Source organism: Capricornis sumatraensis, chromosome 14 (assembly GCF_032405125.1).
Source record: "Capricornis sumatraensis isolate serow.1 chromosome 14, serow.2, whole genome shotgun sequence".
NCBI lineage: Eukaryota > Metazoa > Chordata > Mammalia > Artiodactyla > Bovidae > Capricornis > Capricornis sumatraensis.
The window spans coordinates 47,123,282-47,147,466 of record NC_091082.1 but is presented as its reverse complement, the minus strand read 5'-3'; the positions used below and the strand labels follow the sequence as shown (position 1 = coordinate 47,147,466).

At 36.7% G+C, this 24,185-nt stretch overlaps 1 protein-coding gene across 5 annotated transcripts in view; it reads right to left on the bottom strand.

Annotated features, from left to right (window-relative positions):
* The window catches only part of DNM3 (dynamin 3), a 634,763-nt gene that overhangs the window by 140,576 nt on the left and 470,002 nt on the right, over positions 1-24,185 (bottom strand). For all 5 annotated transcript variants that reach the window (XM_068986589.1, XM_068986590.1, XM_068986588.1 and 2 more), the window contains one exon: positions 19,701-19,810. In XM_068986589.1, the coding sequence (XP_068842690.1) occupies positions 19,701-19,810 (110 nt within the window). The remainder of the gene's footprint in view (positions 1-19,700; positions 19,811-24,185) is intronic.

The window sequence follows — 24,185 nt, the reverse complement described above, 5'->3', positions numbered from 1 at the left end:
ACGATTTATGTCACGATGTTGATTCATTACTATTATTTTTAAACGATTTAGTAAGTTAATCTTTTCTGATGTCTCATTTTTAATTTCTAACAATGGGTATAACTGACAGTGTGTTAATAAATGTTTAACAACTAGCTTTCCAGAAAATGGTGATTTGTAGCATTTGCCAATTTCTGTGGTATAAATACTCTCTTAAAAATACCAAACTTAAGTGATAATGTGAAGTCAACTTGCTCCCAGAATTCTCAATATAGGAATCCAGTCTCTGATAATTCTTAGAGTGGAAAGGGGTCAATCGACCAAAAATTTTGAGAGCCATTGTTATAGATCTTATATGGCCAATTTATTTTAAAGACCACGAAATAGTCATCAAAATACAGAAATGTTTTAACTACCTTAGTGAACTGACAGAGTAACCAAGTTTCAAGCATTTATTTCTTTTCTAATGCAAAAATCATTCTACGATAAAACAGACTTGGGCTGATATCTAGTGATATCTCATGCCTTGGCCTGCTAGAGATTTAAAACTATGGAATGAGGTATGGATTTAACAAACACACTGACAGAAAAAGCAGATTCTGTGTTTGAACAGTCAAAACTACTCTCTGCAATTGTATTTTTTGAGACAGTTCCTTTAAGTGAGTAGTATTTTCCTCAGGTTCTAAGAAATAAACATAGGCAGTTTCAAATTAGAAAAAGAAAAGAAAAGGAAAAAACTCACTCCAGTTAGGCTTTGCAAATATTTTCTTTATGAAACCATGCATCTGCTCAGAGTTAGTTGCAGAGTGTGACTAACATTTTCTACCAAGGCTTGTGCCATGTCAGTTTCCTTTACTAAGGCTATGTGTGTTAATTAAAATTAATTACACATGCCAGTAAATAGTTTCCTTCTGAATGCAGCAAACTGAAGCAGAATATAATTTATATGCAAGGTATGTAATTAAAACCTTCACAGTATTTTCTCTCAGCAGGTATAGTCACTAAGGACATTTTTATGGGTACATTCTTTATGGGTAAGTCGGTTTCATAGTAAATCAACCGAGGAAAAATAAAAATATATTACACACGCAGTAGGTCACAAAAAAATTTCTGATTTATAAGTTGATATTATAAAAACAGGCTTATTATGAATATTCTTAAGTGCATGATTTGAGGGTGCTCAGTGATCTTTATAGAGCTTTATATATGTTTATGTGTGTTACTTTTATTTAAAGTTTTCTCCCCTCCCCCGCCCCCACCACCCCACCTTTAAACAAAATAACTTCTAGGCCTGGTGTTACAGCTTTAGTAACTGCTTTAATAATCAGGATAGTATACAGTAACACTGGTAATAACAGAAAACACTGTGTCCCCCAGGAGCACCGTGGATACATTGTTCAGTGTAACTGGATTTCAACAGCAACAGATTTGAATAATAACCCTTCTTTGGGCTTTCTATTTATTCTTCTATTTGATATAAGTTTCTTTTTCAACATGTGGGTTGTTCTATTCTTCAGGTCATCGCTAAAAATCTGACGATTCCAATAGTAAAACAAGACCATAGTTTTCTTTATTTTTGCTCTTGGGAGGCCTCTAAGACTGCCAAAGAAATATAAGTGTTTAGAAATTTCCTTCAGGCTAGACTCTGTTAGGGAAATTTTCACACCCTTGCTTATTCATTTCTTAAGAGCTCTCCCCACAGGTTGCTGACTGAAATACCTGCACACTTGGCTATCCCCCTGCTGGCTGCAGCTTGCAGGGGCCCTGTTGCCACAAGGTCACTGCCACACTGTATGAGCTTTGGCACGCAACTCATTCTATTTCTATCCTTATCAGAAATAACCGGAAGGTAAACTCATTCCTTGAAGTAAAAGCCCGAGACAAGTCAGTTAATTTCCTGAATCCAGTTCCTTAGCATGACCAGCTTTCAAATGGGAAAATTAGTTTTTTAAGGAAAACTAGCAAGACAACCTTATTTATAAACAATTACATATTTAAAGATATCGGTCATTGGTGCCCGTCTCGTGTAATGACGATCTGTCGCTTTCACTTGCAACTTAACCATTATAGCTTCCCTTTTAGAGACTGTATCTTAGAACCAAGCATATATTTTTCTATAGTATGTCTGCAACTAGCAGTTGCTCCCCTATCATTAATGAGCACAGTTGGGGCCATTTTATGGTCCCCAAATGGAGGCACACATCCTCCCAAGCCACAGAGTTTGTCTCAAGGGGGTGGTAGGAGGAGGGGACTGACCATCAGCAAATAGTTGTTCTGGGAAGTAGGTGGGGAGCAGGCAATGTGTTTGTTCTGAAATCCTAGAAGAAAAGTAAACTTGCCGTGGAGGACATAATTTCTTTTTGTTCTTGAACTTTACACAGCCGTATTGGGCTCATTCATCAGGACAGCACTTGGACGGAAACCTCCTGAGTATGAATGCCTCAAAAACTGACCAAAATCTCTGCTGGCGTTACCAATGGCTTAAGATAAACTCCAGTTGAAATTCTAGTGAAAGGAACTGAATCTAAGTTGCTGAGTCTATCCTATCAATCCCTTTGTTTAAAATCAGCAAGGGCTCCCAGGGAGCACAATACCTAATTCCCCTAGGAAAATGGATATGGACTACACACAGGAGTTTTAAGCATGAAGAATTTCTCCAAAGCCTGTTAATGACATTTGAAAGAGCTGAAAAGCACTAACTTGCTATTTTTCTCCCTCAGAAAAGGCAGAAACAGTCATCCAAGTAGGGCATCAGACTCCTATTTCATTTCAGAGTTTAAGTTGAAAACCAGTAAGAGAAGAATTTAAATTGATTGCTTCAAGCCACAGATATTTCATACCCAAGAAATTATGTTGGCTTTCATGAGAATTTATCTTAGCTGTGAAATCAATTGTCACAGACTTAGTTCATAGAAATATTACCAAATCATATTTGATTTCTGTCCTGGTGTGGTTGGTGAACCAAATAAATCAAATGGGAAGACAATTTTGGTTCTCCAATCTGTTTCTCTCCAGGCTCCCCTTTGAAAATATTTTTGCCCCTCCTCTTTGATGTACCTAGGGTTTCCTAACATTGCTATTTCACAACTAGAGAGACACCCTTAAAGGGAAAAGATGCAGTAGTGAGAACTGAGAAACCACTGAAAAATATGCAAGATCAGAACCATATGACAACAATATCTTTGCAGTGAGAGATTTGAACAAAGGAAGAGAGTGGACACACAAAAAAAGAGTTCTCTGATTCAAAGATCTGGCTTTAACAGCTTTCAAGATATAAAGGGCCCTTTTATTGACTTAATAAACATGTACGCCTATCCATCTCCTTGGCAAGGAAAGCATGGGGTTTATCTTTTCAGATTTATAGAGGGAAATAAACATTACTGTCATATTGTGAATTCACAATCAATAATTCTGCAAAAGTCCTCAAATCTGTCTGACCCACTTGAACTTAATAGTTCTAGCAGAAACAAGAAGGACCAAAAACTTATGAACAGAAAACTAAAATCCTGTCTTCTGGTTCTCCACCTCCCTAACTTTCAAAAGTTCAGTATATAACAGAAAACCTGAAATGTGTTAATACTTTGCTAGAGGTAAAGAAATGAAGATTTAGAAAGCTGAGTATAGATATCTACAAAACATTTTTGAATAATATTATTAAGATTATGGAACAAAGTTGAGACAATTTACAATAATACATCTATATTTTCCCCTTAAAATGTCATGAATTCTGTTACATTAAATTCAAACAAAGTCTGTTTATACAGTTTGTATATAACTTAAAATTCTCAGGTTCTTACTTTTAAATAGGAGATTTCTTTCTTTGTACTAAAACTATTTCCTCTAAGAGTTTTCATCTTTATCTCCATTTTCATCCCCCTCAGATTTGAGGCTGTAGGCCTCTCTAGAGCTTACTATAGAATGCTTTTTATTGACAATTAGCATTATTTATATTTTCTCTACATAACAGAGGGGGAATGTTTAGTATCCATCCATCTTTTCATTTACTCATGTTCTGAGCTCTCACGATCACCAGATGCTATGTTAGGCCCTGGGGATAAAAGCAATGAGCCAGACAAACACAGCCTAACTTATGGTTACCAGGAAACAATCAAGGGGAGGGATAAATTGGGAGACTGAGGTTGACATGTACACACTACTATATATAAAATAGATAACTAATAAGGACCTGCTGTATAGGGAGCTCTACTCAATACTCTGTAATGACCTAAGTGGGAAAAGAATCTAAAAAAAAGTAGATATATGTATATGTATAACTGATTCACTTTGCTATACATCTGAAACTAACATAACATTGTAAACCAGATATATGTCAATTTAAAAAAAGCCTCTGCCTTATGGAATGTAATCTAGCAGTGGAGATAAATACTCATGATATGATTATATTTTTAATTAATTAATTTACCATTGTATTAAAACTAGAAAGAAGTACAAGGTATTAAAATGTTGACTTAACACATTCTGTTACTTAATCATGTTGTTTAAATGTTTCTCATAGCAATATCACTGACATCTGATTAATACCCATTTACTTATGTGTTTCTCAGGACAATGCATCAGACTCCAATTGATCTCATATCTAGTAGAATATTTTCCATACTAAGAATAGAAAGAAAAGTGAAAGTTGTTCAGTCCTGTCCAACTCCTTGCCACGCCATGGACTGTATAGTCCATGGAGTTCTCCAGGCCAGAATACTAGAGTGGGTAGCCTTTCCCTTCTCCAGGGGATCCTCCCAACCCAGGGATCGAACCCAGGTTTCCTGCAATGAGGGTGGATTCTTTACCAGCTGAGCCACAAGGGAAGCCCAGGAGTACTGGAGTGGGTACCATCCCTTCCCCAATGGATCTGTCTGACCCAGGAACTGAACCGGGGTCTCCTGCACTGCGCTTCCCTTGTGACTCAACTGGTAAAGAATCTGCCACAATGTGAGAGACCTAGGTTCGATCCCTGGGTTGGGAAGACCCCCTGGAGAAGAGAAAGGCTACCCATTCCTGTATTCTGGCCTGGAGAATTCCATGAACTGTATAGTTCATGGGGTCACAAAGAGTTGGACATGACTGAGTGACTTTCAATCAATCAATCAATCTCCTGCACTGCAGGTGGATTCTTTACCAACTGAGCTATCAGGGAAGTGGAGAAAACCACACTTTCTTTTTATGCTTTACAGAAGTTGCAGAAAGGGTACAATGAATTGGATATGTCAACTGAGACAGATAAAGAGTTTTTACTTTCAAACTGCTTTCCTCCACCAGGTGCTCAGAGGGTGTTATAAACACCCACTGCATGGAAGGACAACCCACCTATACTCTGTAAGAAAGTGAAGGAAGACACACACTTCATTACTCAGCTTGGACTGAAAGACTGGTTACTAGCTGAGTCTTCATCTGATGAAGAAAACTCTTGAACCAGAATATTCAGAAGATAATATGTATTATTAGTATTTTATGAAGCAAGAAGAAATGTCTTAAATATTCTTTTGAAAATAGCAGATGGTAAAATGAAATAAAATAACTTTTCCAGCTGTCATGTTTATGTTCCAAACACAAGCTTAATTGCATTGCATCCTATACTCAATATTTCATTTCCTAGTAACATGCACTATATGTGTTTACTTTATTGAATTTCCAATAAATATGAGCCTCTACCATCCCTATGTATGGAAGAGTAATTAATTCCCTTTTAATACAGATTTGACATTCCACCATATCCAAGTGAGACATAAGCTTTCAGACAAGGCATTGCATACCACCTCTTCCCCAGCATATTTGTTTAATTAAGCACTTTTCCAAACAACTTAAACTCAAAGCACGTTTGAATATAGAAACAGCCATAAAGGTATATAAATGGAAAACCTGACTCCAATTCCTTTCCAGCTAACAGTTGGAAAAATATACCACTCAACAATGAGAAGAAAGAGCCATTCTTTTCCGAATGCCTAAAAAGCCCACACTTGCTATAGTGCAGCATTATTTGACATTTATTGAGTGTCGGCAATGTGCTGGGGACTGAGTGGTATAGTGAAACATCCTAAAATCACTCTCTGTAGGAAAAAGCAGGGAGGGGTGAATTGGAACACTTGGTAATGTTGATAAACCATATCCTGAATTGAAGCTACAAAATAGTATCAAAGAAAGAATGCCTTAATTTAAAAGAAAACAGAGCTGGACAACCCCAAGGGGTGCTCTGAAAATACCACGTGGCTGCTCAATGAACCCCCTGGACAGACACAGATCTCTGCTGGCTACCAGAGCTGACATACCTGGGACCAAATGGGCCTTAACATGACCTTAAAAACCAGTGCCTGCCTGGGAGTGTAAAGACCAGCATAGTGAAACCATTATCTAGACGTGCTTCTACCTAAGAAAACGTGGCATTTCTAGCAAAATTAAATGAAACAAAAATCTGGGAGCACATTCCAATCTTCAGTTTTGATCTTGCCACAAAGAAGTTCAGGAATCTTTTAACTTGACTTTGTAAATGATACAGTGATACAATGAATGTGAGATCTAAATATTTTTAACTTTTCAGTCTCTCCAGGTATCTGAGATGTTCTCTTTGAAAGGCTCAGTGGATGGCTAGGGGTGCATATTCTTACCTGGAGTTTTTGTAGGCTAAATCAGTCTAGGTGTGAAACTCACTCTCTTCCATCACGGAAGTTACTGCAACCAGTAACAATTCCTTCCATTTACAAAAATATTAGCACTAAAATACTATTTAGAATGGCTTAAAAATCTGGTCACCAGAGTCATAAAGATCCTATTAATTCACCAGGACATTGAAGGCTTTTAAAATAAGGATGTTAAATGTATCAATTCCAACACACGGGATGATTGGGAACTATAGAGTAACTGTTTTAAATTTTATGGTGGAAAGTTGAAATAGAAAATGAGCTCTTAGGAATAATGCTGTGATACAAGTAGTAATGGCTAATATAGTTTTTCAGGAACTGTAGCAAGGTCAGTTCATGTAGGCTTTGCAAATAAGACTCAAAAGTGTTCCATGGAAATTTGTAAGACCTAACAGCAAACTGAAATACCTGCATAAGAAGGTAAAAATCTTTTCACTGTTGCTCTTTTAGGAACAATTCCAGTTAAAATATCAAGCGGAATTTCTGTTGCATAGTTAATATCAAAACTACAGATCAGAAAGAGCCATGGATCAAGGAGACATTAGACCTGGGTTCCAGTTCTGGCCTTGTCATTAACTGCTTTTTTTTGACATGAGAAAAGTGTTAAACTGTTAGAAGTGCCAACTCCTTAACCTGTAAAGTGAAAAGGGAAGACAAGATTATCTTTAAGGTCTCAGAGAACCCTAAAAAGCCATATTTTGTACCCATGTTAGCACCAATCCTGATGTTCACACAGAAACTAAGTCCTAGGTCAATGTATCTTACATGGGTCAGCTGAATGGCTAAATGAATTGAGCTAAAACACTGCCGCGGAAAACAGCAATGGGGAAGAAAAAACAACAGAAACACTTATAAAATCTCTTCTAAATTAATCAAGGATAAATTCATCTAAAGGAAAGGAAACAGAACACATCTTTTAATATCTTGTCTCAGAAGAAAGAAAGGAACATAATCTTGGAATCAATGAAAAGAACATCATTCACATGCTGTTAAAAAAAATAAAGCTAAGTAAATGAGCTCTTGACAGATGTATGATTTTCCCTTTACCTGAAATAGTAAATACATAAACTTACATTGGGAAAGTACAGTTCATTAAACTCTATAGAAGACAATGGAATGCTTTTACTTTTTTTTTTTAAACTAGGGCCATCTTGCCTTTGAAACTAAATTCTCATCTAGAAAAGGCTGGCAACAGATTAAGCAACATTTTCCACCCATTTGTTTTGACTAATACTACTCCCTTTTTGGGATATTCTTTTCTATTTCCTCTCCAACAATTTGTGCCAAAACTAATGAGAGACATCTTCTATGATGTTAACTATTGCTTCTGGATAAATCCTATGCTCCCCCAGCACTTAAGTATTAGAATTGAATACACTATCATACAGTCTGTTTAAATGTTACTTATACACTATAACCCATTTTTTTCAGGTATAATATTCCCTCAACTAGATTACCTTTTCTTCCTTTTTAATCCCTTTATTGATTTATTAAATTTCATACCTTAAAATCAAGGAAAACAAATGTCATACACAGTCACTGATTACAAATATCAAGATCACATATTTCATTTCAGTTCAGTTCAGTCACTCAGTCATGTCCAACTCTTTGCAACCCTATGGACGGCAGCACGCCAGGAATCCCTGTCCATCACCAACTCCCGGAGCTTGCTCAAACTCATGTCCACTGAGTCAGTGATGCCATCCAACCATCTCATCCTCTGTCATCCCCTTCTCCTCCTGCCTTAAGTCTTTCCTAGCATTAGGGTCTTTTCCAATAAGTCAGTTCTTTGCATCAGGTGGCCAAGATATGCTGAAAGTATGCTGAAACTTCAGCATCAGTCTTTCCAATGAATATTCAGGACTGATTTCCTTTATGATTGACTGGTTGGATCTCCTTGCAGTCCAAGGGACTCTCAAGAGTCTTCTCCAACACCACAGTTCAAAAGCATCAATTCTTTGGTGTTCAGCTTTTTTTATAGTCCAACTCTCACATCCACACATGACTACTGGAAAAACCATAGCTTTGACTAGATGGACCTTTGTTGGCAAAGTTAATATCTCTGCTTTTTAATATGCTGTCTAGGTTGGTCATAGCTTTTCTTCCAAGGAGCAAGCATCTTTTAATTTCATGGCTGCAGTGATTTTGGAGCCCAAGAAAATAGTCTCTCACTGTTTCCATTGTTTCTCCATCTATTTGCCATGAAGTGATGGGGCCAGATGTTATGATATCAGTTTTCTGAATGTTGAGCTTTAAGCCAACTGTTTCACTCTCCTCTTTCACTTTCATCAAGAGGCTCTTCAGTTCCTCTTCATTTTCTACTGTAAGGGTGCTATCATCTGTATATCTGGTTATTGATATTTCTTCCAGCAATCTTGATTACAGCTTGTGCTTCATCGAGCCTGGCATTTCACATGATGTACTCTGCTTATAAGATAAACAAGCAGGGTGACAACATACAGCCTTGATATACTCCTTTTTCAATTTGGAACCAGTCTGTTGTTCCATGTCTGGTTCTAACTGTTGCTTATTGACCTGTATACAGATTTTTCAGGAGGCAAGTAAGATGATTTGGTACTCCCATCTCTTAAAGAATTTTCTGCATTTTGTTGTGATCCACACAATCAAAGGCTTTGGCATAGTCAATGAAGCAGATGTTTTTCTGGAACTCTCTTGCTTTTTCAATGATCTAATTGATGTTGGCAATTTGATCTCTAGTTCCTCTGGCTTTTCTAAATCCAGCTTGAACATCTGGAAGTTCTTGGTTCATGTACTATTGAAGCCTGGCTTGGAGAATTTTGAGCATTATTTTGCTAGCATGTGAGACAAGTGCAATTGTGCGATAGTTTAAACATTCTTTGGCATTGTCTTTCTTTGGAATTGGAATGAAAACTGACCTTTTCCAGTCCTGTGGCCACTGCTGAGTTTTCCAAATTTGCTGGCATATTGAGTACAGCACTTTAATAGCATTATCTTTCAGGATTTGAAATAGCTCAGCTGGAATTCTATCACTTCCACTAGCTTTGTTCATAGTGATGCTTCGTGAGACCCATTTGACTTCACACTCCAGGATGTCTGGCTTTAGGTGAATGATCACACTATCATGGTTATCTGGGTCATTAAGTTCTTTTTTTTTTTCACATAGGGAGACTCCCACATAAAGAGAGCCCTTCAAGACCACAGTAGATAACTATTTCTCTTAAATTCATAGGGTCATAGAAACATAAGTAAAATGAAGAAGGAGATGAGCTGCTCTCAAGTAAGAGAAATCACCTGACATAACAAACAAGGAAACAGACCTCTCTGTTCTATCAGACCCTGAGTTCAACAAGAAGGCAATAAGACTGCTGAAGAAATTAAGAAAAATGCCAAAAGAAATGCAGATCACTGTAACAAGGAACCAGAAACTATAAAGAAGTGCCAATCAAGATTAGGCAACTCAAATGCAGATATGAAAACCAAGCTAAAGGTAACAAATAGCAAAGTAACTAATGCAGAAAAACAAATACATAAACTGGAAGGTAAATTAATAGAAATCAGAACAGCAGATAGAAAGACAAATGAGAAGGGAAAGCAACACACAAGATCTATGGTATAATACAGAGCATGCCAATCTATGCATAGCAGGAATCCCAGAAAGGAAAGAAAGAAAAGAGGATAAAAAATGTATTTGAAGAAATTATGGCTGTAAACTTCCCAAACTTAAAGAAGGAAACAGATGTCCAAGTACAGGATGCACAGAGGGTCCAAAAGAGGATGAACCCAAACAACCTACACCAATACATATTACAATAAAAATGACAAAAATTAAAGATAAAGAGAGGATTCTTAAGGCAACAAAAGAAAAACAAAGCATTAATTACAAGGGGATGCTATAGGTCTATCAGTTGATTTCCTATACAAATGCTGCAAGCCAGATGGTAATGGCAAACCATATTTAAAGTCTTGAAAAAGAAGAAAAATTTGCAACATAGGATACTCTGTCCAGCAAGGGTAACATTTAGAATGGAAGGAGAGATAATGAATTTCTCAGACAAGCAGGAACTAAAAGAATACAGAGATACTAAATCTATCCAAAAAAGAAATACTGAAAGTTCTTCCCTAAATAAAGAAAAAAAGGCAAGAATTTATAGGAAAGAGAAACTTACACCAGGAAAGTAAATAAGTTTAATAAACCAGTACATAAATTTTTAAAAATCTATGAAAGCAATGATAAGTATAATGAACAGCAAAAGAATAAACATAAAGATATAAAAGAGAACATCAAGATCATAAGATGTGGGGGAGTAGAGTTAGAAAATATAGGTTTTTTGTAGAATGTCTTTGAAATTATATGACTACTAGTATAAAGCAAGTAGATATAGTAATGGGTTAACATACTTGAAACCCAAGATAACCACAAATCAAAAATGTACAATAGAATCACAAAAACTAAAAAGAAGAGAACTCAAGCTTAATACAAAAGAAAATCATCAAATGGTAAATTGAAAAACAAAAAGAAAAAGAAAGGAACAAAGAAGAAATACAAAATCAACTGAAAACAAGGCATAAAACTGCAATAAACACATATCTATCAATAATAAACAAATGCCAGTGGAATAAGTAAATGGATCAGCAGATCAAAAGATGTAAAGTAACAGATTGGACAATAAAATAAGAGCCTATGATATGCTGCCTACAAGAGACCCAATTTAGGGTGAAGGATACACATAGATTGAAAGTGAGAGGCTATGGAAAAGGATATTTCATGCAAATGGAAATGACAAGAAAGCAGGGGTAACAATACTCACATCAGACAAAAGTGGCTTTGAAACAAAGTTCATAAAGAAAGATAAACAAGGCACTATATAGTGATAAAAGGATCAATACAAGAAGAGGATATTACACTCCTTAACATATATGCATCCAATATAGGCACACCTAAATACAAAACACAAATACTAACAGAAATAAAGGGAGAAATTGATGGGAATACAATAATAGTAGGAAACTTAAACCCCACTGATATCAATGGGCAGCGCTTCCATACCTAAAATAAAAAAGGCAACAGAGATCATAAATGACACAAGAGTTAGACATAATTGATATCTACAAGACATTATATCCAAAAAGCACCCAAATATACATTGTTTTCAAGTGCTCAAGGAACATTCTCTAGAACAGACCACACTTTAGGACACAAAACAAGCCTCAATTAATTTAAGAGGCTAGAAATTATTGCAAGCATCTTTTCTGACCACAACGGCATAAAAATAGAAATCAACCACAGAGAGAGATGACCACATGGAGACAAATGACAATGAAAACAGAACTTAAAAAAACCGAAAGGATGCAGCAAAAGCAGTGATAAGAGGAAACTTTTACATGCCTTCCTCAAAAAACAAGAAAATGTCAGATAACCAACCTAAGAGATTAACCTATCACCTAAGAGAATGAGCAAAAGAACAAACAAAACATAAAGTCATCAGAAGGAAAAAAACAATAAAGATCAGAGAGGAAATAATGAAAAGAGATTAAAAATGGGAAAAAAAACCCAATAAAACCAAGAGATAGTTTTTTGAAAGGATAAACAAAATGAACAAATCTCTGGTCAGGCTCACTAAGAAGAAAAGAGAAAGAATCCAAATAAACAAAATAAGAAAGGAAAGAGAAAAAATGACAACCATTTCTACAGACAAACAAAAATCATAGGAGAATACTATGAACAGTTACATGGAAACAAATCGGACAACCTAGAAGAAATGTAAAAGTTTCTAGAAACATAATGCCCACCAAAACAAAATCAAGAAGAAATAGATAATTTGAACAGACAAAACACTAGAAGGAAACAGTGAAAGGTGTTCAGTCCTTTCTGACTGTGACCCCACGGACTGTAGCCAGCCAGGTTCCACTGTCCTTGGAATTCTCCAGGCAAGAATACTGGAGTGGGTCATTGTTCCCTTCTCCAGGGGATCTTCTCAACCCAGGGATGGAACTCAGGTCTCCCATATTACAGGGTACACTGTTTACTTTCTGAGCCTCCCAAGAATACTGGAGTGGGTAGCCTATCCCTTCTCCCAGGGATCTTCCTGACCCAGGGATTGAACTGGTATCTCCCGCATTGTGGGTGGATTCTTTACCATCTGAGCTACCAGGGAAGCCCAGAAGGAAACAGAATTTGTAATAAAATTTAAAAAAAAAACTGAAAACAATAGTCCAGGAAGGCTTCACTGGGGAATTCAGCCAAACATACCAAGAAGAACTTATATCAATCCTTCTCAAACTCTTCCAAAAGATTGAAGAGGAGGAAACACTCCAAATGTCCTTCTATGAAGCCACCACCAACTGATACCAGAACCAGACAACACCACCAAAAAAGAAAATTATAGGTCAATATCTTTGATGAATATAGATACAAAAATCCTCAACAAAATCTCAGCAAATCAAATCCAGGAAAGTATCACACATAAAAAGTATCATACATCATGATCAAAGTGGACTCATCCCAGTGTCGCAAGGATGGGTCACCATATCCAAATCAATCAATACAATACACAACATCAAGAAAAGACAAACACCACACTATCATCTCAAGGATGAAGAAAAAGCATTTGATGAAATTCAACATCCATTCATGATAAAACTCTAACAAAAGTGGGTACAGAAGGAACATATCTCAACATAACAAAAGCCATTTATGACAAACCCACAGCCAGAATAATGAAAATCTTCCCTTTCAACTAAAATTTGGTATAAGACAAGAATGTTCACTCTCATCACTTCTATTTAACATAGTAATGAAAGTCCTAGCCATAGCAATTAAACAAGGAAAGAAATAAAAGGTATCCAAATCAGAAGGGAAAGCATAAAGTTGTCACTATATGCAGATGACATGATACTATATACAGAAAACCCTAAGGACTCCACACAAAGCTATTAGAATTGATAAATAAACTCAGCAAAGTATCGGAATACAAGATGAATATACAGAAATCTGTTACATTTCTGTACACTAACAATGAAATATCAGAAAGACAAAGTTAAAAAAAAACCACCTTGTTTAAAAATCACATAAAAAAAACCTATGAATAAATCTAACCAACAAGGTAAGAGTTATATGCTGAGACTATAAAACAATGATAAAGGAAATCAAATATGATCAAGAAAATGGAAAGATATCCTATACTCTTGGATTAGAAAACTAATATTGTTTAAATGGCCATACTACAAAAAGCAAGCTAAACCCCTATCAACTTCCCCATGATATTTTTCATAGAACTAAGACAAACACTCCTAAAATTTATATGGAACTTCAAAAGATCCAGAAGTGCCAAAGCAATCCTGAGGAAAAAAACAAAGCTCGAGGCATAACTCTTCCAGGCTGCAGAAAATACACAAAGCTACAGTAATCAAAAGCGTGACATCGGCACAGGAATAGACATCGGCACAGGAACAGATCAATGGAAAAAAACAGAGGGCCCAGAAACAAACCTACACACATATGGTAAATTAATCTTTGGAAAAGGAGGCAAGAACATACAGAATGAGAATGGAGAACAGACATTCTCTTTAGCAGGTGGTGTTGGGAAAGCTGGACAATGACTTGTACATCAATGAAGTTAGAATAGTCCCTTACACTGTACAAAAAAATTAAGCTTAAAATGGCTTAAGGACTTAAATATCTGTTAGGACACCATAAAATTCCTAGAAGACAATATAAGCAAAACATTCTCTTACACAAATTATAATTACAGCTTCCTCAGTTCAGTTAAGTCACTCAGTCGTGTCCGACTCTTTGCGACCCCATGAATCGCAGCACACCAGGCCTCCCTGTCCATCACCATCTCCCAGAGTTCACTCAGACTCATGTCCATCGAGTCAGTGATGCCATCCAGCCATCTCATCCTCTGTCGTCCCCTTCTCCTCCTGCCCCCAATCCCTCCAAGCATCAGAGTCTTTTCCAGTGAGTCAACACTTAGCATGATGTGGCCAAAGTACTGGAGCTTCAGCTTTAGCATCATTCCTTCCAAAGAAATCCCAGGGTTGGTCTCCTTCAGAATGGACTGGTTGGATCTCCTTGCAGTCCAAGGGACTCTCAAGAGTCTTCTCCAACACCACAGTTCAAAAGCATCAATTCTTCGGCACTCAGCCTTCTTCACAGTCCAACTCTCACATCCATACATGACCACTGGAAAAACCATTGCCTTGACTAGATAGACCTTAGTCGGCAAAGTAATGTCTCTGCTCTTGATATGCTATCTAGGTTGGTCATAACTTTTCTTCCAAGGAGTAAGCGTCTTTTAATTTCATGGCTGCAGTCACCATCTGCAGTGATTTTGGAGCCCAAGAAATAAAGTCTGACACTGTTTCTATTGTTTCTCCATCTATTTCCCATGAAGTGATGGGACCGGATGCCATGATCTTCGTTTTCTGAATGTTGAGCTTTAAGCCAACTTTTTCACTCTCCTCTTTCACTTTCATCAAGAGGCTTTTTAGTTCCTCTTCACTTTCTGCCATAAGGGTGGTGTCATCTGCGTATCTGAGGTTATTGATATTTCTCCAGGCAATCTTGATTCCAGCTTGTGTTTCTTCCAGTCCAGCGTTTCTAATGATGTACTCTGCATAGAAGTTGAATAAGCAGGGTGACAATATACAGCCTTGATGTACTCCTTTTCCTATTTGGATCCAGTCTGTTGTTCCATGTCCAGTTCTAACTGTTGCTTCCTGACCTTCATACAGATTTCTCAAGAGGCAGGTTAGGTGGTCTGGTATTCCCATCTCTTTCAGAATTTTCCAGTTGATTGTGATCCACACAGTCAAAGGCTTTGGCATAGCCAATAAAGCAGAAATAGATGTTTTTCTGGAACTCTCTTGCTTTTTCCATGATCCAGCGGATGTTGGCAATTTGATCTCTGGTTCCTCTGCCTTTTCTAAAACCAGCTTGAACATCTTCCTAGTATATACTTATCTTCCCTGGTGGCTCAGAGGTTAAAGCGTCTGCCTGGAATGCAGGAGACCCATGTTCAATCCCTGGGTCGGGAAGATCCCCTGGAGAAGGAAATGGCAACCCACTCCAGTACTCTTGCCTGGAGAATCCCATGGAGGGAGAAGTCTGGTGGACTATAGTCCATGCGGTCGCAAAGAGTCGAACAGGACTGAGCAAATTCACTTCACTTCAGTATATACTTGTTGAGTTTTTTAATCTATCAAGATTTAAAAATATAGTAACTATGTTTTTATAATTACTATAGACTGGATAATATTATTAACAAACATGATTCATAGCACTCTCACACAGAACCCTGTACTCCTAAATCAACACATTCTTCTCAAGCATATATGAAATATTTATGAAAATTTACCATGTGTGCTAGATCATATGCTCTGACCGCAATACAATTAAGTTAGAAATCAACAACAAAAAACAATAAAATTCCATGTACTATAAAATATAAAACACAGTTCTAAACAACTCAAAGAAAAAATGATAATGAAGATTATGGAAACAGAAGATCAGAGGAAACAGAACTTAATGGTAACCAAGGTATTATGTTACAAAGTTTGTGGTGAGCAGCTAAAAATACATAGAAGGAAATCTATACAATTATATGTATACATAAGAAAAAATAAGAAAAAATTAATGAGCTATACATCTAAAAAAGAAGTTAGAAAAAATGGGCTACAAAGAAAATGGGCTACACAGTAAATACAAGTTAGGAAATGAAGAAGAGAGCAGAAATTCCTGAAATAGATAAAACATATACAACTGAGGATCAAAAGTTGGTTCTCTGGAAAAAGATACAACTCTGGAAAGAGTGACCGAGTGAAAAAAGGTAAGGTTTAATATGAGAAATAAAAAAAGGATTAAATTTCAGACAAAGCAGAAATCTGTAAAAATAGAATACTAAGAAATCATTAATACTAATATTAAAATATGTTAAAAAAACAGAATGGGTAATTTTCTAGAAAAAAATATAATTTGTTTAAACTCATAGAAAAAACAGAAAACCTGAACAAATCTATACTTATTAAATATATGAAATCACTAGCCAAAAGTCTACTTATCAAAACTGTGCATAAGTTCTAGATGATTTTACAGGTGAGATCTACCACTCAGTTAACATTCAATCCCCACCATATACAAAGTGTTCCAAAGAACAATAAGAACTCATTTCCACTTCAGTTATGAAGCTAACAGAAACTTGATATGAAAATGAGGCAGGGAAAACACAAAAAAGAACATTTATGAGCCAATTTCACTTATGAACATAGATGCAAAAAGCTAAATAAAATAATGGCAAACAAGTCAGGGACACATAATAGATAATAATATATCATAATTTAATTAGGTTTAATCCTAGGAGATTAAGGATGGCTTACAATAAGAAGGTCTATTAATATATTACACCACATGAATAGATTAAAGAAGAAAGTCATAGAGAAAAAAAAAACACTAATCCATGACAAAGTTAAACACACATTCATGATTAAAACAAAAACTTCAGCAACTAGGAACTCAGGGAATCTTCTTTGCTTGATAACTGTAACTATCAGAAAGCACTTAACCATAAAAATGTGAAATAATTTTCTTTTAAATCACGAACAAAACAAAGATGCCCAATTGTACTTAATATTGTACTACTAGAGGGCCTAGCCAGTACCAAAATAACTGAAAATAATCAAGATTTCTGAGGAAAAGATAAATGGCAAAAATGCCTGTATATTCTTGCACAGATACTTTCTGACAAGTCTAGAATTCCAGGATACCTAGATTTTTAGAAGCCCAGAGATTTGTTATATTCATGTCATTTGCTCTCTTTGCTGGACAGGATGTGGAGAAAAGGGAACCCTCTTGCACTGTTGGTGGGAATGTAAATTGATATAGCCACTGTGGCGAACAGTACGGAGGGTCCTTAAACAACTAACTACAGAACTACCATATGACCCAGCAATCCCACTCCTGGGTATATACCCTGAGAAAACTATCATTCAAAAGATCATATGTACCCGGATGCTCCCTGCAGCACTATTTACAATAGCCAGGACATAGAAACAAGCTAAATGTCCAATGACAGATGAATGGATAAAGAAGATGTGGTATGTATATATACACAACGGAGTATTTCTCAGCCACTAAAAGAAACAAAAAAGTGTCATTTGTAGAGACGTGGATGGACCTAGAGTCTGTCATACTAAGTGAAATAAGTCAGAAAAACAAATATCGTATTTTCATGAATACACGTGGAATCTAGAAAAATGGTACAGATAAACTTATTTCCAAGGCAGGGACAGAGACGTGGATGTAGCAAACGGACATGTGGACACAGGGTTGGGGGGTGGGGGAGGGGAGAGTGGGACAAATTGAGAGATTAGGACTGATGTATATACACTACCATGTGTAATAGATAGCTAGGGGGAAGCTGCTTTTATAAAGCACAGGGAGCTCAGCTTTGTGCTCTGTGATGGGTGGGATTGGGGTGGGGATGGGAGCAGAGAGAGTTCTAAAAGGGAGGGGATATATATATATATATATATATATATATATATATATATACACACACACACACATAGCTGATTCACCTCACCATACAGCAAAAACTAATGTAACACAGTAAAGCAATTATATTCCAATAAAATAGAAGAAAATAAATCCATAATTGTATTTTGTCTAAAAAGATGCTCTATCATTATCTGAATTTTTTTTTTTGGTACTCAGTCGTTTTATAACCTTAACTTTCTAGGTTGATCAAAGATTCAAATTTAGTTTGACCTCCTGTGTGGCAATTATACTTCCCACTCTGCATCCAAGCAGGAAGGCTGAGCACACCCCTGAAGACTGCTTTAGGATTTTCTGACTCCCCATTGTTCTGAGGAAGATATGTAAACAGTACTGAACTTTGGCCCTGTGGAGGACACACTACTTCTCTCTCCAGGAAACCTTTTTATTCTTTATCATTTTCAGTGTCTTTTCACCAGCTGCTCTCAAATAATACTAATAACAAATTAGTATTTAAATTAAAATACTTTAATAAAATCTCATTCTCAGTATTTGGTAGGGAAATTATATTAATTTTCTTTTCCCTTGATTCTTTAAACATTCTGCTCTTGTGGTTTTTCTAAGTATTTTTGTACAATGAGTCACTCTGAGCAACTGACTGGGAATGTAGAAAAAAGGCTCTCTGCCCCACCCCCCCACCATTTTGATTTACTGTGTGATTGACCCTGGGCCAGTCACTGAACCTAATCAAGGAACTCCATTCATTGCTAAACAAAGATAAAAAGCCTGGAGAGATGGGTTAAAATTAGATCCTGCCACCTAATGACTAAGTTTCTTAGTAAGTGACTCACAGAAATTAATTAGCTTTTTCCTCTAACAGTTTCATTTGGAAAAGGTCTTTATTATTTTTGCCTAGTCATAGTCTTTTCATGTTTCTCTGTCCAATTCTGTTACTTCTCCATTTGTTTACTTAGTTTCAGTGAATAACCATGGCACTCCACAATAATTAGCCCCAAATTCAGAGATAATTTTGTGATCTCAAAGTCTCTGAGATACATCTCTAATTTATGAAATGGTAATCACAGTACTCTATCATTTCCCTCACAATTGCTACAACAGACAATGAATGTGGACACTGCTTTGAAAAACTGTAAAGAACAATATATTTGTATTCATCCTAAATGAATAATTCTATTCACTGACGCAATAATTTAGTCATAATACCTGATTGGGTCTTAAGTGATACTAATCCATTAGATACTACTAAAAATTATAACTGAGTAATTTATTTATAAGTGCAGAACAATAAATGCAGAAAAAGGAAGACTTTAAAGTAACAAAAACATAGTTTAAGAATGACACGGGTGCCTGCTTAAGAGCAGGAAATTAATACTTGAAGATCTTCCTTGTTCTAAGTTTAAATCTTTTGAATCCATAACCTATGGTAAAAGCTGAAAATACAAAACAAATGAAAGGAAAACTCATGAGTTAACAAATTTTAAGGTAGGACCAAAATAAATCTGCAAATATGGTCTCTTGATCACATAGAAAGTCAAAGAAAAAAAAATGTGAAGACATAAGCTGCTTCATTTTCTCACCTTTGTTCTGTATTAAAGAGTGCAAAGATGTGCTTGCTAGACATAAAGCTTTTTTCCACATCCCGAACTTTCAGGTTGTCTAAGGGAAGCATATACTTCTTTTCTTTTTCCTATAGAGAGAGAGAGAGAGAACTGGTTTTAATAAAAGATCCTGAAGCATGCCCACAGCCACATATCACCTGAGATGGTCAGCATTTGATTACAATATTTTGATACCATCATACACTACTTTGATACCAGCTACCAAGGAACAAGGGCTTCCCAGTGGGCTAAGTGGTAAAGAAGCCTCCAAGCAGGAGATGCGGGTTTGATCCCTAGGTCAGGAAGATCCTCTGGAGGAGGACATGGCAGCTCACTCCAGTTTTCTTCCCTGGGAAATCCCATGGACAGAGGAGCCTGGTGGGCTACAGTCCATGGGGTTGCAAAGAGTTGGACACGACTTTGCAACTAAGCCATCAAACCATCACCAAGCCACACCAAGGAAGAAAAATCCTTGGAGACAGGAAATGCCAATGGTTCTCAATACATGGGTCAGAAGAATGACAGGAGGGAAAGTGCAGAGGAAGAAAGGGCTCAGGGATGGAAAAAACATATGGTCTTCTATCCTTTCTTCCTCATGTGGGTCCCCTTAGATGTTTTAAAATGTTAGTTTGATATTAAAAATTTAGCCATCTGTTAATATTTAGCAAAAATGTTCTGGTCCTAATTCAATGAGAAATGCCAGATGGATTTCATTTCATATTTTATTTGCAGCCTAAGCAGTTTTGATAGCCAGAACTGGCAGGAGACTGGAAGCACAAGGACCCTAGTATGAAATATTCCCTATAAACTATGATAAAGCACAGAAAAAACTTCTTTCATTCAAGTCTAGAATAAAATGTGGGTCCAGGAAAAAAAAATGATTCCATTAAATTGTCAAACTCTTTGGGGAGAAAAAAACACCCATTAGAAGTGAATTGATATTAACTAGAACAAATTCTCTTCTAAAATTAACAACTCTTTAGGAAGAAAATGGACTTTTGAGAGGGGAGGTCTGCAAATGGAACCAAACCAATCTTGGTTAAACATATTGGATGCCAAAGAATTATTAGAACATTTACCTTTATGGACTGGCCCAGGGACAGTATTATCGTATGCATAAATACCTAACAATCAATATAATAGGAGACAGCCAAATATTCAAGTTTAGGAAATCTAGTCAATATTTGGGGCACTTTAACACAGCCCTTGTTAAACAGTAGTCCTCTGTATATCTCAGGTGACAGTCCTGAGAAATACTAGGCCTAGATTTCAGAGGAGAAGAGCATAGAGATTTAGCCATGACTTAATACACAAGTATTAATGCTTATGAGAAATACATGAACTGTACAGATAAGTTTGACATAAACTTTATTGTTCCTTCAGCTCCTACAGTTCTTCCTTGAGAATTTGTCTATGCTTAGTAGTGTGGGGCAGAATTCTTCTATGTTCCCTAGCCTGCTTGCGGGGGCCATGCTATCTGCAGACATCAGAAAATGTTATTGCAAGAACTATCACTGCCTTTTCCTCTTGAGAAATGCTGGGCTGGAAGAAGCACAAGCTGGAATCAAGATTGCCGGGAGAAGTATCAATTACCTCAGATATGCAGATGACACCACCCTTATGGCAGAAAGTGAAGAGGAACTAAAAAGCCTCTTGATGAAAGTGAAAGAGGAGAGTGAAAAAGTTGGCTTAAAGCTCAACATTCAGAAAACGAAGATCATGGCATCTGGTCCCATCACTTCATGGGACATAGATGGGGAAACAGTGGAAACAGTGTCAGACTTTATTTTGGGGGGCTCCAAAATCACTGCAGATGGTGACTGCAGCCATGAAATTAAAAGACGCTTACTCATTGAAAGGAAAGTTATGACCAACCTAGATAGCATATTCAAAAGCAGAGACATTACTTTGCCAAAAAAGGTCCATCTAGTCAAGGCTATGATTTTTCCAGTAGTCATGTATGGATGTGAGAGTCAGACTGTGAAGAAAGCTGAGCGCCGAAGAATTGATGCTTTTGAATTGTGGTGTTGGAGAAGACTCTTGAGAGTCCCTTGGACTTCAAGGAGATCCAACCAGTCCATTCTAAAGGGGATCAGTCCTGGGTGTTCTTTGGAAGGACTGATGCTAAAGCTGCAACTCCAGTACTTTGGCCACCTCATGCGAAGAGCTGACTCATTGGAAAAGACTCTGATGCTGGCAGGGATTGGGGACAGGAAGAGAAGGGGATGACAGAGGAGATGGCTGTCGTCAGAGATGGCTGGATGGCATCACCGACTCGATGGATGTGAGCTTGAGTGAACTCCGGGAGTTGGTGATGGACAGGGAGACCTGGTGTGCTGCAATTCATGGGGTCACAGAGTCGGACACGACTGAGCAACTGACCTAACTAACTCCTAAATTAGTCAGGGGGAAATTTGGGCAGAGCACATTAGAATAGTGAGGCAGAAAGGAACAGGTGACATGGAAAGCTAAAGGAAGCTGGTTGGAGGACAAAATGGCTGTCCTAGGAGGCAAGGTCTTCAAAGAAGACAACAAAATAGACCAAAAACATAAACTGAATGGCAGTGAGAGAAGCCCAAGAATAAATATAAAAAAGTAAAGCACTGTAAGAAGATTCCAATATTTATTTTACAGAAATTAACAATAGCAAATATAAGAATATTCTAAATAACAAAATACATAATTTATGCAAATGAAGCATCGGAGTTGGGCCTAACTTTAGACTAATTTAGGACAATTCTAAGAGGCAAGGTTGTATCCTGAACGAAAAGCTACCCAGCACATAATCAAATGAAAATGCTTGAGACCCAGGGAACATTTTTGTATTGGATGCTTTTCAATGCCCTAAATTTAAGCAGCTGGATTTTTTTAATGCACATCCTATTCAACCTTTTGAAACGATGGATTTGCCTTCTAATGGGAAATCTGCATTTCATTGTAACGATGGAACACAATGTCCTTGGCCTGTTTTCTATAGAAGTAGGCTCTCTTTTGTACTACATTCTTTAGTATATAGTGGAGACCAAAACTCCAGCAAGTTTACGTCAGATATTAAACAATGGAGAAATACACATATGTGCAGACAGAGAAATATAAAATAACGTAGTTTCATTTCCAAAGAACTAAATGTCATTTATCCAAGACTTTTGAGGACATATTGCTAAATTATTTCCTAATCAAGAGTTTTCCAGACTGACAAAAAAAGAAGAAAAAGAATATTCAGACTAATTTGTTTAAAGTTGTTAGTCAGATGGAGAATTAAATGTGAGAACCATGAAGCTATATGTCATGGATATCTCTAAAATTTTTGGTGCTTCTGGGAAAGTATGATATTGTACTAAAATCACATCTTAAATATGAAATAGTTGAAATAAACAAAAGAAACAGAGAAGGAGAAAGGGTAAACAAGTATAGTTTCTAAAATATAGCAAATCTTACCACCTTAATTGAGACATTTGTTATATATTCTTTGTTAACTCTATAAACTTTCTAATAATTCACTGTTCAATATGGTAGCCTCCAGCTAAGGTGACTACCAAGTTCTTGAAATGTAGCTAGTCAAATTGGGATGTGCTTTAAGTCTTAAATACATACCAGATTTCAAAGATTTATTATGAGAAAAGGAATGAAAACTATATCATTAATACTTCTATATCAATTATATGTTAAAATGACATTACTTTGAATATATTGAGGTAAAGTATTATTAAACATAATTTCATCTGTGCTGTTTTGAATGCAGCTGTCGGACAATTTTAAATGACATATGCGGCTCACATTAACTTTCTTTTGACAGTGACAAGCCCATGTACCTGTCATCACATTCCTTCCTCTCACCCATCCAGTTCTCCTCTTCTGACCTCCTCATTTCTGCCATCAGGTATATTTATCCTTCTTCCAGTCACCCATTCTGAAACCTCACTATCACTTCTGACGTATTGTCTTCCATCGCCTCCTTTATTACATCAAGACTATACTGCACTGTGTTTGAAGCATTTGTCATAGCTCCCATTGTTTGACATTTCCACTACATTAATTCAGGTCCCTGGCATCTCACAAGCCTGCAATTATAAATGGCCTCCTATCTAGTCTTTTAGTCTTGTACTTCCTCTGACATTACCAGAGAGGGCAATTTTCTTAAACTACTCTGTCAAATTCATTATAGACCTTCAAAACATTCATAGCTCTCCACTATTTATGGAAGAAGTTCCATGAAACTTCTTCATGTGAAATTGAAAAACACCTACAAATTGGTCTGATCCTGACTTGTCAATATCTCCTTTAATCTTTAGTAGGAAGTCTCCGTTTCAACCAAATACACATTTGCCAACAGTCCTTTCCCAGCTTGGTCTACTCTTTCAACTCCCTACATACCAGTGTACTATCTAAAGTCTAGTTTAAGTTCTATCTTCTGTGCAAAGAGTTTTCCCAGAGTTTTCATTCTGTGTCTGTATTAGTATCCCC